Genomic DNA, 13,091 nt, shown 5'->3' with positions numbered 1-13,091 from the left:
CAAGGTTTTTTTTTTTTTTTTTTTTGTGTCATCCACTTACAAGATTTAGTTATAGTGGCTAACGTGGCCAGGTGAAGTCTGTTCCACTAAAGCCAGTTTTTTCATTTAACTTCCCCTTAAAAAGTCGAAAGTAAAATATTTTCTGTTTTAGGTACGTGTTAACAATGCCCAACTCAATTCAAAGAGCCTTTATAATGGTTTTCCTACGGTACGTATCAGCTGTTATCTTTTACCAAAGGTGCTAAGGTCGCGGAACACATTAGGCTGAGGAAAAGGAGGCGGTGGGGTAGGGGAGGGTGTTATTTCATGCTTGTGTTTGCGGTTCTGTTAGTGTGGCAAGAAAATTGTAAAAGAGAAGGACTTTCAAATACACTCAAAACGCCACGCAACACAGGCCATCCAGAAAGTGAAAAGAAAAACCATAGTTGAGCGCGTCTGAGAAATCCATGTACTTGTATGCACCACACAAGCGGCTTAACAGAGGCTGCAATGATTATTTCAGCCAGAAGATGGTGTCAGCAAGTAGAACAGTTTTTCCAATTTTGGACAGCTACTTTAATAAATCACTGTTTAAAATATAGCACAAAGCTGAAAATGTAAGTTAATTAGGAAATGTTCTAAAAAAATATTTCCTGTTTATTTGAGCTTTGAGTTAAAAAATTTGAAGACTTCCGGACTGCCTGTATCACTTCCGGTTCCAGGGGCTACGTTGTAAACAAAGATTCACACTGTGGCTAACTTGACTATTCTTTGCCAAATCTGTCTCCATACACGTTAAAGGATCAACAAGGCAATGGCGTAAGTTGCTAAAAGTGTTAAGTAAATGTTAAAGTTACTATATATTCTAAATTTACGTCGTAAGATCATCGGGACTGACCAAGATCATTCCTTCAGGGCACAGTATTAGGAGTTAGAAGGAGAGAGACGGAGACAGAAAAAGAACTGGGCCGACAACATCAAGGAATGAACTGGTGTACACTTTGCCACAATCCTAAATCAGTTCTGGAACTGTCAGCAGTGGAGAAAGCTATCCAGAGTTGTCCTCGGTAGTGCCTCGACGATCCGGCACAATGGAACACACACCAAGATGAAATGAGTCCCCTGCAAACCTTATGAAAGCAATAGGCACCTGAACTTTCCAAGATCTTTTTTGTGCTAAGGCAAAAGCTTTTGTATTGCATTTATTGAAGCCCCGTGTCAAGCATATGGTCTGCGGCCTGGATCCAGCCTGTTGGATGATTTAATGCGGTCCACCAAAGAATTCTGAATATGTCAAAACGGAGCGAGTCACTAGGCCGCTAGAGGGCATTGAGTTTGTATAGCATGGTGAGTTGGTACAGGTGTGAAACTGCATCCACTTAACTGTTAAACCAGTGAACACATTTAACTCTGAACATAAAAAGAATTTCCCCACTATGTGAAAAAAATGCGTTAGATTTTATCGCACCATTTATTTTTATACATGAAACACAATCCATCTCCAGAAAAAATAAACGTGCTTGTTTAAAACGAAGTGGCAAACTTACACCAAAATAGAAATCAAATGCGATCGTTAGAACAGTTTATTCATGCATGAATACTTAGTCTCACTTCAAAGAAAATCAGCAGTGGAATGAAATACTAGTTTTTTTTCTCGCTTATATTTGTAGAAGCAGATTTTTTTAAGTGGGGAAAAGTGGTAGGTTAATGCATTAAGCATTAGTGTTGGCAGGTATGTAAATGTATTGTGTTTAGAAAAGCTCCCTTTGTTTCCATTGTTATAATGTATAAGGTACGTCACTCACGAAGGCTGAATGATATAGCATGAAACTTCTTAAAATTTGCAGTTTAAATTCCTCTACTTATTCGGCCTGCCTGAAGAGTCTGGATACAGCCCTCATTTATTGAATAGTTTGGGTAAATTAACAGCCTTTATTCCAGGGGTGTTCAGCTGTAACTTCGTGTCCACATTCTGAAGGAATCCTTTCTGAATTCCCCTATAAAAAAGTTTCCTATGGAGCACTGGTGTTTTTGTGCAAGTGCATGATCGTGTAAGAGAAACTTAGTGCTGGTGGTCCGCAGCCGGTGTGATGATTCTTGATAAGGTCTGAAAGGAAATTCATCACGCTCAGGTCACTGTCACCTGGCCCATCGTCATCTTCTCGCTGGGTGAAAGTGTAGAGAAGGGCCCGTTTCACCACTGCTGTTAGTCTGCTCTGAAGGTGTGGTAGGAAGGCCTTGGCGGGCACTGATGAGCTCAACAGAGAGCCTACCAGTGAACCAGAGTAGATCGGGCACCGTAGAGTTCGCTGCTCCAGGTCGAGCGTGCCCATGTAGCGACTGTAGCGACTCAGCCAGTGTAGCGGGCCTGAAGATGGAGACCTGGTTGTGGGATAGCAATACCAAAAATAACATGACAAAGTTACTGAGAGGAACACATTCAGAATATATGAAACGGCCTATCGGGGTTACTAGAATAACTGCAAAAAACAAAATCACCTACCTAATCTGAAAATGCAGTGCGCTTGCTCCTAGTAGTCTTAAATGAATGTGAAATACTGAATAGGTATCTATCTACAGGGTGTGCCAAAAATGTATACACAATTGATGAGCATTGACAAGTAATGACCCTGGGGGAAAAGCTGTCTCTGACCCTGTTCGTCCTAGTTTTGAGGGACTTGTAGCGCCTACCAGAGGGCATCAGGTCAAAGAGGTGGTGGCTGGGGTGGGAATCATCTTTTATGAATTTTACAGCTTTGCAAGAATATAGTCAGCTGGCATTGACTTCTAGAATGCCAATAAGAAGTATTCTTATGACCACTTACATTGACAATCTCGAGAAAAGAAGAAAGGGAACTGGAAATGTTTCAATGACGTCCAAGAGAGTCCTTGCTGTAACCTAGTTGTGAGGTAGCCATTTCAAAATCACCTGTCCATTGCATCATGAAATGTCAATGGAGAAGTTACAGTACAGTCCAAGAGTTGTCTAATCTCTTCATAACAATGATCCAGACCTAAGAGTGCAGTTATATATTGTGGGTGGTGCTTGGAACAATGTAACGATGCACACATTACCACAGAGATAGTGTGGCCTTATTCAAATTAAATGGTTCGATGAACAAACACAATTGCACCTGTTGGGGACTTGAGAATCCATGTTAGAGTCCAATTTACCAGGAATTAGTTGCATTTGTCCAGACCTACAAATACCTGGGTGTGCAGCTGGACAACAAACTGGACTGGACTGCCAACACAGAAGCTCTATGTAGGAAAGGTCAAAGCTGACTTTACTTCCTCAGAAGGCTGGCCTCCTTCAACATCTGCAAAAAGCTCCTGAAAATATTCTATGAGACCGTTGTGGCAAGCACCCTCTTCTATGCGGCAGCGTGTTAGGGAGGCAGCGTCATGAAAAAGGATGCCTCTCGTCTCAATAAACTAGCGAGGAAAGCGAGCTCTGTTGTGGGAACAGAGCTGGACAGCCTGACAACAGTAGCTGAGAGACGGGCACTGAAAAAGCTGCGGTCAATCATGGACAATTCATCACATCCACTACACAGCTTTATATCCAGACAGAAGAGCAGCTTCAGCGACAGACTGCTGTAACTGTCTTGTATCACGGACAGACTGAAGAGATCTTTTCTTCCTTGTGCCATGAGGCTCTTTAACTCCACCCGGCGGAGTAAAGGCCCACATTAAAACACAACCCCTACATTCCATATTACCGTACTTTTATTGCAGTAAATATTTTATGTAGCACTATTTAAATACTCTATACAACACGCTACAGTGGGTATTAGCACGTCACATTGGGTATTTGTATATTGTATTCCTTTTGCTTTATTATTGTATTGTTCTCAGGGAAGGGATGCTGCTGGAAATGTGAATTTCCCTGCGGCGATGAATAAAGTATCTATCCATTTATCTCATTTTGGAATACATTTTCTTTAAATTCAAATTAAGTTACTCTGTTCAATGAGTTCAGTCTAATACAGAGAGAATAACCAGCTGCCAAGATGTGTATACATTTTTGGGACGCCATGCACATGACCCCAAATAGTTAATTAATCCAGCAGTGCAGTGGCGCCTCCAGAAATGTTTCATATGGGTAATCAGATGGGGTCTCTTAAAATCTTGGGCTGGCACAACAAAACTAAAAGCCATAATCTCCCTGTGTTTCTATCAGTCTTTGTAACTCACATGAGGCCCCCTAAAACATCTCCTTCTGCACTTTGCTCATGACTGAGGCTACAAGGTGGTCTGTGTAATCAAGACCATAGACCAGGGGCCACCCCTGCCATAAACCATACTTCTAGTGTGGTGGCCAACAAATCATTAGGGGGGGGGCTGGCTGGCTCACTGGTGAAAGATCTTTTTGGGATCTTAGGATTTAAGGTTTTACATTTTTTATCACTGTCATTAAACCTATGCTAAATGACCAAACCATAAACCTGTGACAAATCTAATCCATCCAAGTTGTTGCACAGCAGCTGACTGACTTCATGTCTGAAAATAATCTTTTCGAATTTATGCAGTCAGTATCCAGGGCTAATCACTCTACTGAGACCCTCACGGTTAAAGTAACCGATGATGTCTGAGACTTTTTGTGATTAAGGGCTGTAAAGAGAAATGTGACTTTAGTTGTGAGACACAAATACAAATAATCTTATTTGACAGCTGAGGCAGGATGCATGGGAGTATTTCACAGATGTTTTTGCCTAAAATTACTTGTGCAAATGAGTCCACACCACAGGATAGTCCATATCTCCAACCACATCATCCGCCAGGATCCTGAGGAATTTCCAGGACAGCTGAAAAAGCTGGTCTCACTAGCATGTTCTGGGTCGTCTTCTAGGCTCTCTGACAGTGTCATTCAGACAGGGGAGTTAGGTGAGGCTTTGCCTCACCTGTCAGCATGGAAATGTAACATTTAAAATATATTTATTTTTATAATTATTCAATATTAAAGTTCTTTCTCATTTAATATCACAATTTTTGAAAGTTATTTTTCAAAATCTCAGAATTTTCACATTACGAATAATAAAACAATTCATATGAAACAAATTACTGTGCTGAGTGTCTGCTGATGCAAAGTGATGCACGCAATTCTCTTGCCTAATGGCAGGCCAGCTTAGAAAGTTAGTCCCTCCAGCATGTTCTGGGTCGTCTGCTAGGCTCTCTGACTGTCATTCAGACAGGGGAGTTAGACCAAGGACTCTGATTTGGCGCACACCTCTGCTCCAAACAATAGAATTACTGATGGTATAACCAAGCTATAAGCAAATCAAGCCTTCCACTAATTTTTTTCTCCTTGAATGGGCTATTTTCCAGAATGGGGAACAATAGAATATTGCAAGACTTTAATTCACGATCACTAACGTTCTCCTATTCTGGCACACAAAGACAACATAATGACATTTTAACACTGAACTAACAATAGCGAAAGCTTGGTTTACTCAGTGTTTTGACCATTGCGGAGTTATCTTTCCTCCAACTTTGAATGTGACGTCACACCTGACGTAGGCTAAGAAACGGTGACATTCGGAGGTTAAACCTACAGAAACCTAAAAATCAGGTTTAAAAAGAGGGGATGGTCCCCTTTCAGTGTGAACTTTCCCCACCTGTGAAATCCAATCAGCCTCCACATGAGTAGATCACTAAGCTGAAGGGGTGCGCGCAAACACGGCATCACAGCGCCTGCGGGGGCCGGCAGGAAGAGCGTCAGGGCATTCACTGTCTTCCTCAGTTTGTCTTTGTCGCCCGAGAGCAGCACCAAAGGACGCCCGCTCAGCACACAGAAGACGGCGTGCTGCCAGAAGGAGTTTTGCTTCACGAACTGTTGTGCTAGCTGTCCTGCGTGCTCTAGGGTAACCCCATCCCTACCGCGGACTCTCACCTGGGGAGAGTTCCTCAGGGGATTGACCACAACCTGATGACAACTTCGTTCTTGATGGTTCTTTTCTGTGATCTCAGTTTTGTCGTTTTTGGTCGGCTCCTCCTCCTCGGTGATGGCGGCGAGGTCTTCAGGGATGATGGAGTCTGTGGTGAGCACTTCGATGCTGTCCTCACTGATGGCCCTTTTGGTATAGACCCTGAGGCGTCGAGGTCCTGGGTCTGAAGTGGCCATAAGCGGCAAAGCGGTTAAGGGAAGAGGCGGGTTAGTTGCGAGATGGAGGTGGTCTGAGGGAGATGCAGCTGCGGACGCCAGCGTCCTGTAAGATCTCTCTGTACAAATTACTTGTATGCTGTCTCCACTGCTGAAGCTTCCTGTCATGTCACCGCCCTCCGCTTCTTCTGCCTCCATGCAAGACTCTGAGCTTGGCCCACTCCCTACTTCCTCTCCATCCTCCTCTTCATCCTCAGTTGTCTCGAACAAGAAGTTTGTCAATTTGAGTTTCTTTTTAAGCGAGCGTACAATGCTTGTACCGCGTAGGGCAGTGACATCCCCACGAAGGCGGAGTTCCGTATGAGCCAGCTGCTCTGTCATCAGCGACAGGTAATACTCGTTGCAGAGTTCCTGTATCGGCTTGAGGCGACGCTCAGAGTCGACGCTGTTGGTATGGGGCGGAGGAGGAACTGTGGAGACATCCAACGAAGCATCAGCCGGCTCGTAGGGAAGGAAATCAGGCTGCTTTAACTTCCTGTTGGGGTAGGAAGTGACCTGGCGGAGGAGATCTTTGTGAGTAGCAATGGCTTGCTCCACAGCCTCCAACTCTTCGAGTTTCTCTTTAATATCGTCATGCTTCTGCAGCGCCGAGCGGTCGTACCTGAAACCATCAACATATTGACACTGCTAATAGAATTTAGTGTCAAAATAGGTATTGACTAATGTTGGGACTAATGCGTTACAAAGGAACATGTTCCTGGAACACAATTTCTTTTCTCTTTACTAAGTTCTGTAATGCGTTTTTCATAAAATGTTGGAATGTACAGTAACTATCGTTACAACATGGTGCATTACTATGCTACTTATTAAAAGCAGGTCATGAATTTCAACATCCTCTGATTGATTATTGTTTCTCCCTCACTTACGATGTAACATACAAGCCTCAATCTACTAGCAACGCTTAGATCATGAAGCGTGGGCGTGAGTTTATATTTAACTACAAAGTGCAACTAAATGCAGCTATGGTGTTGCCGTCTCAAGCACAGAGCATGAGGGCACTGACTTTCTACTCATGAAGATATTCTCTCTACCTGTATAATCTCATCCAAGCTGTATTTACAACTATAAAATTAAATACTGGAATCACAGGGTCAGTTTATACGCGCACATTTGGTTGCGTGTCACAAGTAGAGAATAGTATGCAGGGGAAGGGCGTGGCTCATACTGGAATAACAAAAACATTGGGGCAACTGTAAGCACTGAATTTACAGTCTTTGCGTAGTTTGAAGCGAAAAGGGATATAGAGTGTCTCAGCTAAGTGTTCATTTGGAAGCTCTCAAGACCTCAAAAGCCACAAAATTCAAGGGGTTGACTGCTTTCACAGGTTGGTGTACACGTTTTCCCATATTTCTTTTATTATGTGGCTATTTTAAAGCATTTTCAGGATGTCAATTTCAATGTGTATTTATACGGTAATTTGTAACTAGTCACATTCAGGGAAACTGGCTACTTTTGGGTGTCTGTCATACCTACTTTTTTATTTAAGTAATTTGAACGGATAACTGTTTTTCAGTAACGTGCCTGAAAAGGTTATTGAAAACCTAGAGCTGGAAAAATATATTATTCTTACTGTAGCCGGTGCAGCTTGCACTGTAGTTCCAAGGAAAAGGCCTGCCGATTCCCCGTTTTGAGGCTCTCAGCTGCCCGGTTAAATCCTGCTGACAACCGTCCAAAGTTCTCCATGATTTTGGCCTGGTGCGAGCACACGTAGGCCATGCAGAAAGGACGCACCATGCCGCGAGCTGTCAGGTCTAGAAGGGTTACATGCCGCACGTACGCAAAGGCCCAATCAGCGGAGTCGCCAAGGACCACTTCGGAGTCCTCGTGGAAGTTCAGACGAGGCCCCGAAGTAGAGGAGGCAGGGAGTCCTGGCCCCGATGCCTGGTAGTCGACGGACATGATGCGAACGGAGAAACGGTTTAGGTCCAAGGACCCTGACGTGCCTGCCTCGTCGGGTATGGTCATTACCGGTGTGGGCCCAACCTGGGGGACATTATAGAGAACTGCATCAGATAGTAGTACCATGACACCTCTACATACAAATTATTCGAGATATGAGATGTCGTGTAGGCAAAGTTCTTCCCCGACAACTCCCAAAAAAAATCCAAGTTAGGCAATTTTTCAGACACTATCACTAGAGGCCGCTCAAGACCACTCACCGCTGGCATCAGCTGGTCCCAGTTAGCACGTGCATTTCACACGATTCATACCTGATCCTGCGCAGTTGTGTCAAATTTTTTTCAATATTTCGAGCGCTTGCCAACGTATGGATAAAATCAAGGCGATCTTGTGACAAAGGCCCATGCTGCCCCGCCCTAAAAACTTAAACCCAGCCGCCAGGCCTTCCTTGCTCCTTTGAAGCAGGGCTTTTAAGTAATTTCACCATAATTCATGTGATTGTTGTGTTCAATTACCATAAATCCTGATTTAGAGCGTACTAATTCACATCAATTTCTTTCATTACAAGCCTGGCTCATACTGCGTCGGGATCTTGGTGCTGACACCTTTGGCTGCAGAACACCTATGGTACTGTGCCTGCCGCACAATATTTTAAGCTGTGTAAATTTCGAGTTGTTTACGAACACGTTTTAGGATCATGTGACCATTCAAGATAGCTATTACAAAGATGAACATATACTTACTACTGCGCCAAAATAAAACGCAAATAATGACTGCGTTGCATAAAATGTGAGCTCTATATTTTTAGAGGACAGTGCCAGGGCCACCATATTGCATATAGTGCCAGATTGCAACAAAGATGTATGGGGTGCCGCCTGACGAACTGCCTGTGCTGGTAAAAAAGTCAAAGCGCACAGGGAGTGCAGTTTGCTGTGTTTTACGGAAACGTGGCTCACGTCTAGCATCCCGGGCACTATTGTGGCACTACCTGGAGCTATCCGGCTTCAACGCTGTTAGACAGAGACGCGAAAGCCTGCGGGAAGCGGAGAGGAGGTGGACTCGCTAACACAAGGTGGTGTATCCCTGGGCACAAAGATTTCCATCTGCTGCAGGGACGTTGAACTTTTGGACTAGCATGTGACGTCATCCACTCCGCTGTGGCTAAACTACAACAAAGCACCCCGAGGGGATCCTGTTAATCTGTTAATAAACAACAAAGGAGACTGCTGGAAGTGTGAATTTCCCTACGGGGATAATAAAGTATCTATCTAGATTCTCCTTAGAAGGGCAACTTAAGTGGTTCCAGATGTCACTGCGGTGTTTTGTATTTAGAGTGCACGCATTGTGGAAAAAAGCAGCTTGCAGTTTTCCTTTTGAGCCGCCACAGAAAAAGAAGAAAAAAACAATAATAATAGTGTTTCTGCTAAAGTGTACCCTCCTGAACAGTGTTTAATGATTCAAATTCCCTTAAAGTGAATAATGATAATGATAATAATAATAACCAGCCAGACATTTTGGCGACTCAGCACCCCCAAAACTCTGAACGTAAAATCGCCCCTGTCTCGTAATAAATGAAATACAGTGGAACCTCGGTTTTCGAACGCCTCTCAGTTCGAACAAATCGGTGTCCGACCAAAAATTTCAAGAAATTCTTGCTTCGCTGTTCGGTCAAAAAATCAGAGTTCGAACGCTGGTAATGCGTGAGTGCGTACGCTAGGGTGCGATGCTGAGCGGCGTACGGGTGTTTTAGCCCCTTATGCCTACGAAGAAAGTCAGTGCAAGCAGCAAAGTTGCTACAGGTGAAAAAAGAAAAGTAGTGTGTACAACTATTGCATTTAAGTAAGAAATGATAGCCAAATATGAAGGAGGTGTGCGAGCGCCTTCTGCTGACCACCACAAAGGTAAGAAATCCTATTCATAAGATTACGTTAACGCGAACGTACGATTAGCCTGGGTTAGCTTTAAGTTTACGTTAAAGATTCAGGGTGTTGGAACAGAGCCCAACATTGAGGGTGTTGGAACGGAGCCCCCTTTCCAATGAACCGCTCACCACTTGTTGTGGAGACCCGGGTGCTAAATGACTTGTAAACGACCTGATTTTTTTATTTTTACACGTTCATGTTAGGGGAATCTTTCGTACGGAAGATTACGATAACGTACGCGTAACCTGGGTTAGCTTTATGTTTACGTTAAACATTCAAGGTAAACATTCAGGGTATTGGAACGGATTAAAGCGATTTACATTATTTTTAATGGGAAAAATTATTTCGGTGATCAAACAAATCGGTTTTCGAACAGGGTTCTGGAACGGATTATGGTAGAGAACCGAGGTTCCACTGTACTAAATTTTTAAATAAAACTTAACTTCTGGTTTTCGACCAAATCAACACGCCCTCGTCATGACCGACCTCCTCAGAAAATTCAGCCACCAGCACGAAGTCTTTCGGAAAACCGGCCGCCGAGCTCCACGGGTGGGCGCCGGTAACGGAGGGGAATGGAGGGATGGAGAGCTCCTCGGGTAGAACACCCGGCCCCGTCCCGCGCTCACCCTCCGCAGCCCCCTCGCCGTCGCCAAAGCCTCCTGGCCTGGTAAAAGGCAGCAAGTCCGGGGAGGAGATCATGAGCAGACCCCCGCTAAGCTCGGAGCTTCTTCTTCAGACCACAACAGCTGACACCGAGAGTCATGTGACAGCTCCACAAGTCAGTCACAAGCTTCCCGGGATTCATTTCCCCTTTTGGGGTGAAATGGTGAACAAAGTCGTTTTTATGTTTTGTAACATGAGCTGCTCGAGTGTGACGAGTGACAGCTGCAGTTTAAAAACTTTTGGATGCTGAAATGTTGACTGAAAACGAATTTGGCGCTGCTGTAGAGTTAAGCGTGATATGGACTGAGAACCACTTCCGATTAGGTCCTTCAATATAAACGTGCCAAACGCGAGCACAGTTACACAATGTAACATTTCACATTTTGCCTGCATTCTATACGAAATTTGATCATTTCAAATTGTGAACACCGTAAAACAATATTTGTATATGAAATGAAATGATCTGCGTTTCTATAGCACTTTTTAAGTGAATGAAGACTTCCCGAAGCGCTTCACAATGTGCTTCACGTTTACCCATTCACACACACACACACACACACACTCACACACTAATAGCGGCCGTGCACCCATGCAAAGTGCCAACCTGCTTATATATATATAGAGAGAGAGAGAGAGAGAGAGAGAGAGAGAGAGAGAGAGAGAGAGAGAGAGAGAGAGAGAGAGAGAGAGAGAGAGAGAGAGAGAGAGAGAGAGAGAGAGAGAGAGAGAGAGAGAGAGAGAGAGAGAGAGAGAGAGAGAGAGAGAGAGAGAGAGAGAGAGAGAGAGAGAGAGAGAGAGAGAAAATACTGTATATGGTTCACAGACCTCTTAACCGCCAGGGTCATTGGGGCACCGCTCCCAGTGATGTTTCTTGGGCATTACAGCCTGACGGCGCCCATCCCTCTCTCGGACGGTTGTTTATGGCAGTGTTTTTTCAACCATTTTTGAAGCAAGGTACACTTTTATTTATAAAAAAGTTCCAAGGCATACCGTCCGTCGAAAATGTTTGAAAATCAAGTTATGTCAAATAGTTCTATGTACTACCTCTCAAGCAGGATAACAAGTATCTAAAAAGGGGAAAGTAATACTTAAAATAAAAAAGAATGACGTGCTTTATTTGTTTTTATTTTTTACAGTGCAATCTTAAACCGCTTTGTTAAACAAATTAAGTTATTAAATGTACTGTGCTACCTCATGAAGAGATCATTAGTATATGAAAAGCATATCAAAATATACTGCCACCTATTGATATGGATGAATATTACAGTTCCTCGTCGGAAGATAGCAAAAATAATGAATAATGGCCTGACTTTTTGGAAAGATAAGATTGGGCAAATTCCAGCGGCACACTAGACAAGGCCTCACGGTACACTGGTTGAAAAACACTGGTTTATGAAATACGTGTTTGCTCTCCCACATGCGACACATAGTACAGTACTGGTTTCCATCGCTACCACTAGCAGGAGAACCTTCAGTGCAAAGCGTCAACTCTGCTGCAACAGCACTGACTGTACCTCTGTTACAGTCGGTGAAAATGAATTTCCCTATGAGGACCTGAAAAATAAATATTTAAATAAATTGATGTCAAGTCATGTTTATTTGTGACGCCCTTAATGACAAGGAATCTCAAAGGGCTGCACAGACCATAAGCTATTGCAAACTACAGTTTATTATTACATAATCCCCTGATCTAAAACCTGTAAGAGGGCTAGGAAAAACTCAAAAACCTAAGCATGGAGAAAATTAAGAAACCTTGAGAACGAACCGCTACTTTATTTCATGAGGAAGGTTTAACACAACAAAGTTGAAACTTTCATGCCAATTCATTTTGTAATGATGCAATGTTCAATTTCAAAAAAAGGTTTTAAAAAATGCAAGATAGCTTTTTGATAAAAACGGTCTTGGTGCTCTCTGCAGGACCAAAGTGGGACTACAACTTTCAGCGTCACATTAGAAAAGTGTGCACTCGTTTTTGCATTGATTTACTGTATTTCGTGGCTCACATACCTGTCAACCTGTACGTTTTTGCTGTACAAAGTACATTTATTATGCATTTTTAAGACGAGTACAACGTGCAAGAAAATCCGTACCGAAAAACGCAAATTTCTCAATTATGGGTACCATCCGGTAAACACCGACTATCACGAAACGCCAAATCAATCAAGTCAAACGAGTTCGCCGCGGTACACTCTATCTTGGTATCGTTTTTTTTCGTTGCAAACAAAGCGAGCGGTTGGATGCTACTGTGCGCATGCGTCTGCCGCCTGGGGATTTCCCATCATGCATCATTCCGTGGTAGTTGTGTAGTGAAAGAATGTCCGTCTCGTTTGAGAGAACCGGCTTTTTCGGCTCAACTCATTCAAGAGAGCCGACTCTCAAACGGCTCACTTGCTTTGATGCATTATAGTACGAATTATGTTACATAAAGAAGTTCAGAAAAAAGTAAGTATAGAAGTAGAAAATGA

The 13,091-nt window shown here is 43.3% G+C and overlaps 1 protein-coding gene across 3 annotated transcripts; it reads right to left on the bottom strand.

Moving 5' to 3' along the window:
* Positions 1-1,442: 1,442 nt before the first annotated feature.
* On the bottom strand, positions 1,443-10,867 carry smcr8b (Smith-Magenis syndrome chromosome region, candidate 8b). Of its 3 annotated transcripts, none has more exons than XM_088343151.1 (5): positions 10,450-10,867; positions 7,713-8,125; positions 5,873-6,743; positions 5,598-5,785; positions 1,443-2,361 (listed from the first exon to the last, which is right to left on the bottom strand). In XM_088343151.1, the coding sequence occupies exons 1-5, from the start codon at positions 10,660-10,662 to the stop codon at positions 1,992-1,994; spliced, it is 2,055 nt and encodes a 684-aa protein (XP_088199277.1). In that variant the 5' UTR covers positions 10,663-10,867; the 3' UTR covers positions 1,443-1,991. The 3 variants fall into 3 exon arrangements, 2 of the variants coding, with proteins under 2 accessions (XP_088199277.1, XP_088199276.1); XR_015851217.1 differs by having other exon boundaries at positions 2,315-2,361; positions 5,598-5,673; XM_088343150.1 differs by having other exon boundaries at positions 5,598-6,743; positions 10,450-10,865.
* Positions 10,868-13,091: the final 2,224 nt, after the last annotated feature.

Source organism: Urocampus carinirostris, chromosome 8 (assembly GCF_059441175.1).
Source record: "Urocampus carinirostris isolate Australia breed hairy pipefish chromosome 8, RoL_Ucar_1.0, whole genome shotgun sequence".
Lineage (NCBI taxonomy): Eukaryota > Metazoa > Chordata > Actinopteri > Syngnathiformes > Syngnathidae > Urocampus > Urocampus carinirostris.
The sequence above is the reverse complement of the archived record's forward strand: the minus strand, read 5'-3'. Positions and strand labels throughout refer to the sequence as shown.

Coding starts and splice junctions, on each gene's coding strand:
- smcr8b (XM_088343150.1), bottom strand. CDS start 10,662: ATGATCTCCTCCCCGGACTTGCTGCCTTTTACCAGGCCAGGAGGCTTT. Junction 8,126..10,449: donor TGGCTGAATTTTCTGAGGAG/GTCGGTCATGAC, acceptor AATGTCCCCCAG/GTTGGGCCCACACCGGTAAT. Junction 6,744..7,712: donor TGCAAGCTGCACCGGCTACA/GTAAGAATAATA, acceptor TGATGGTTTCAG/GTACGACCGCTCGGCGCTGC.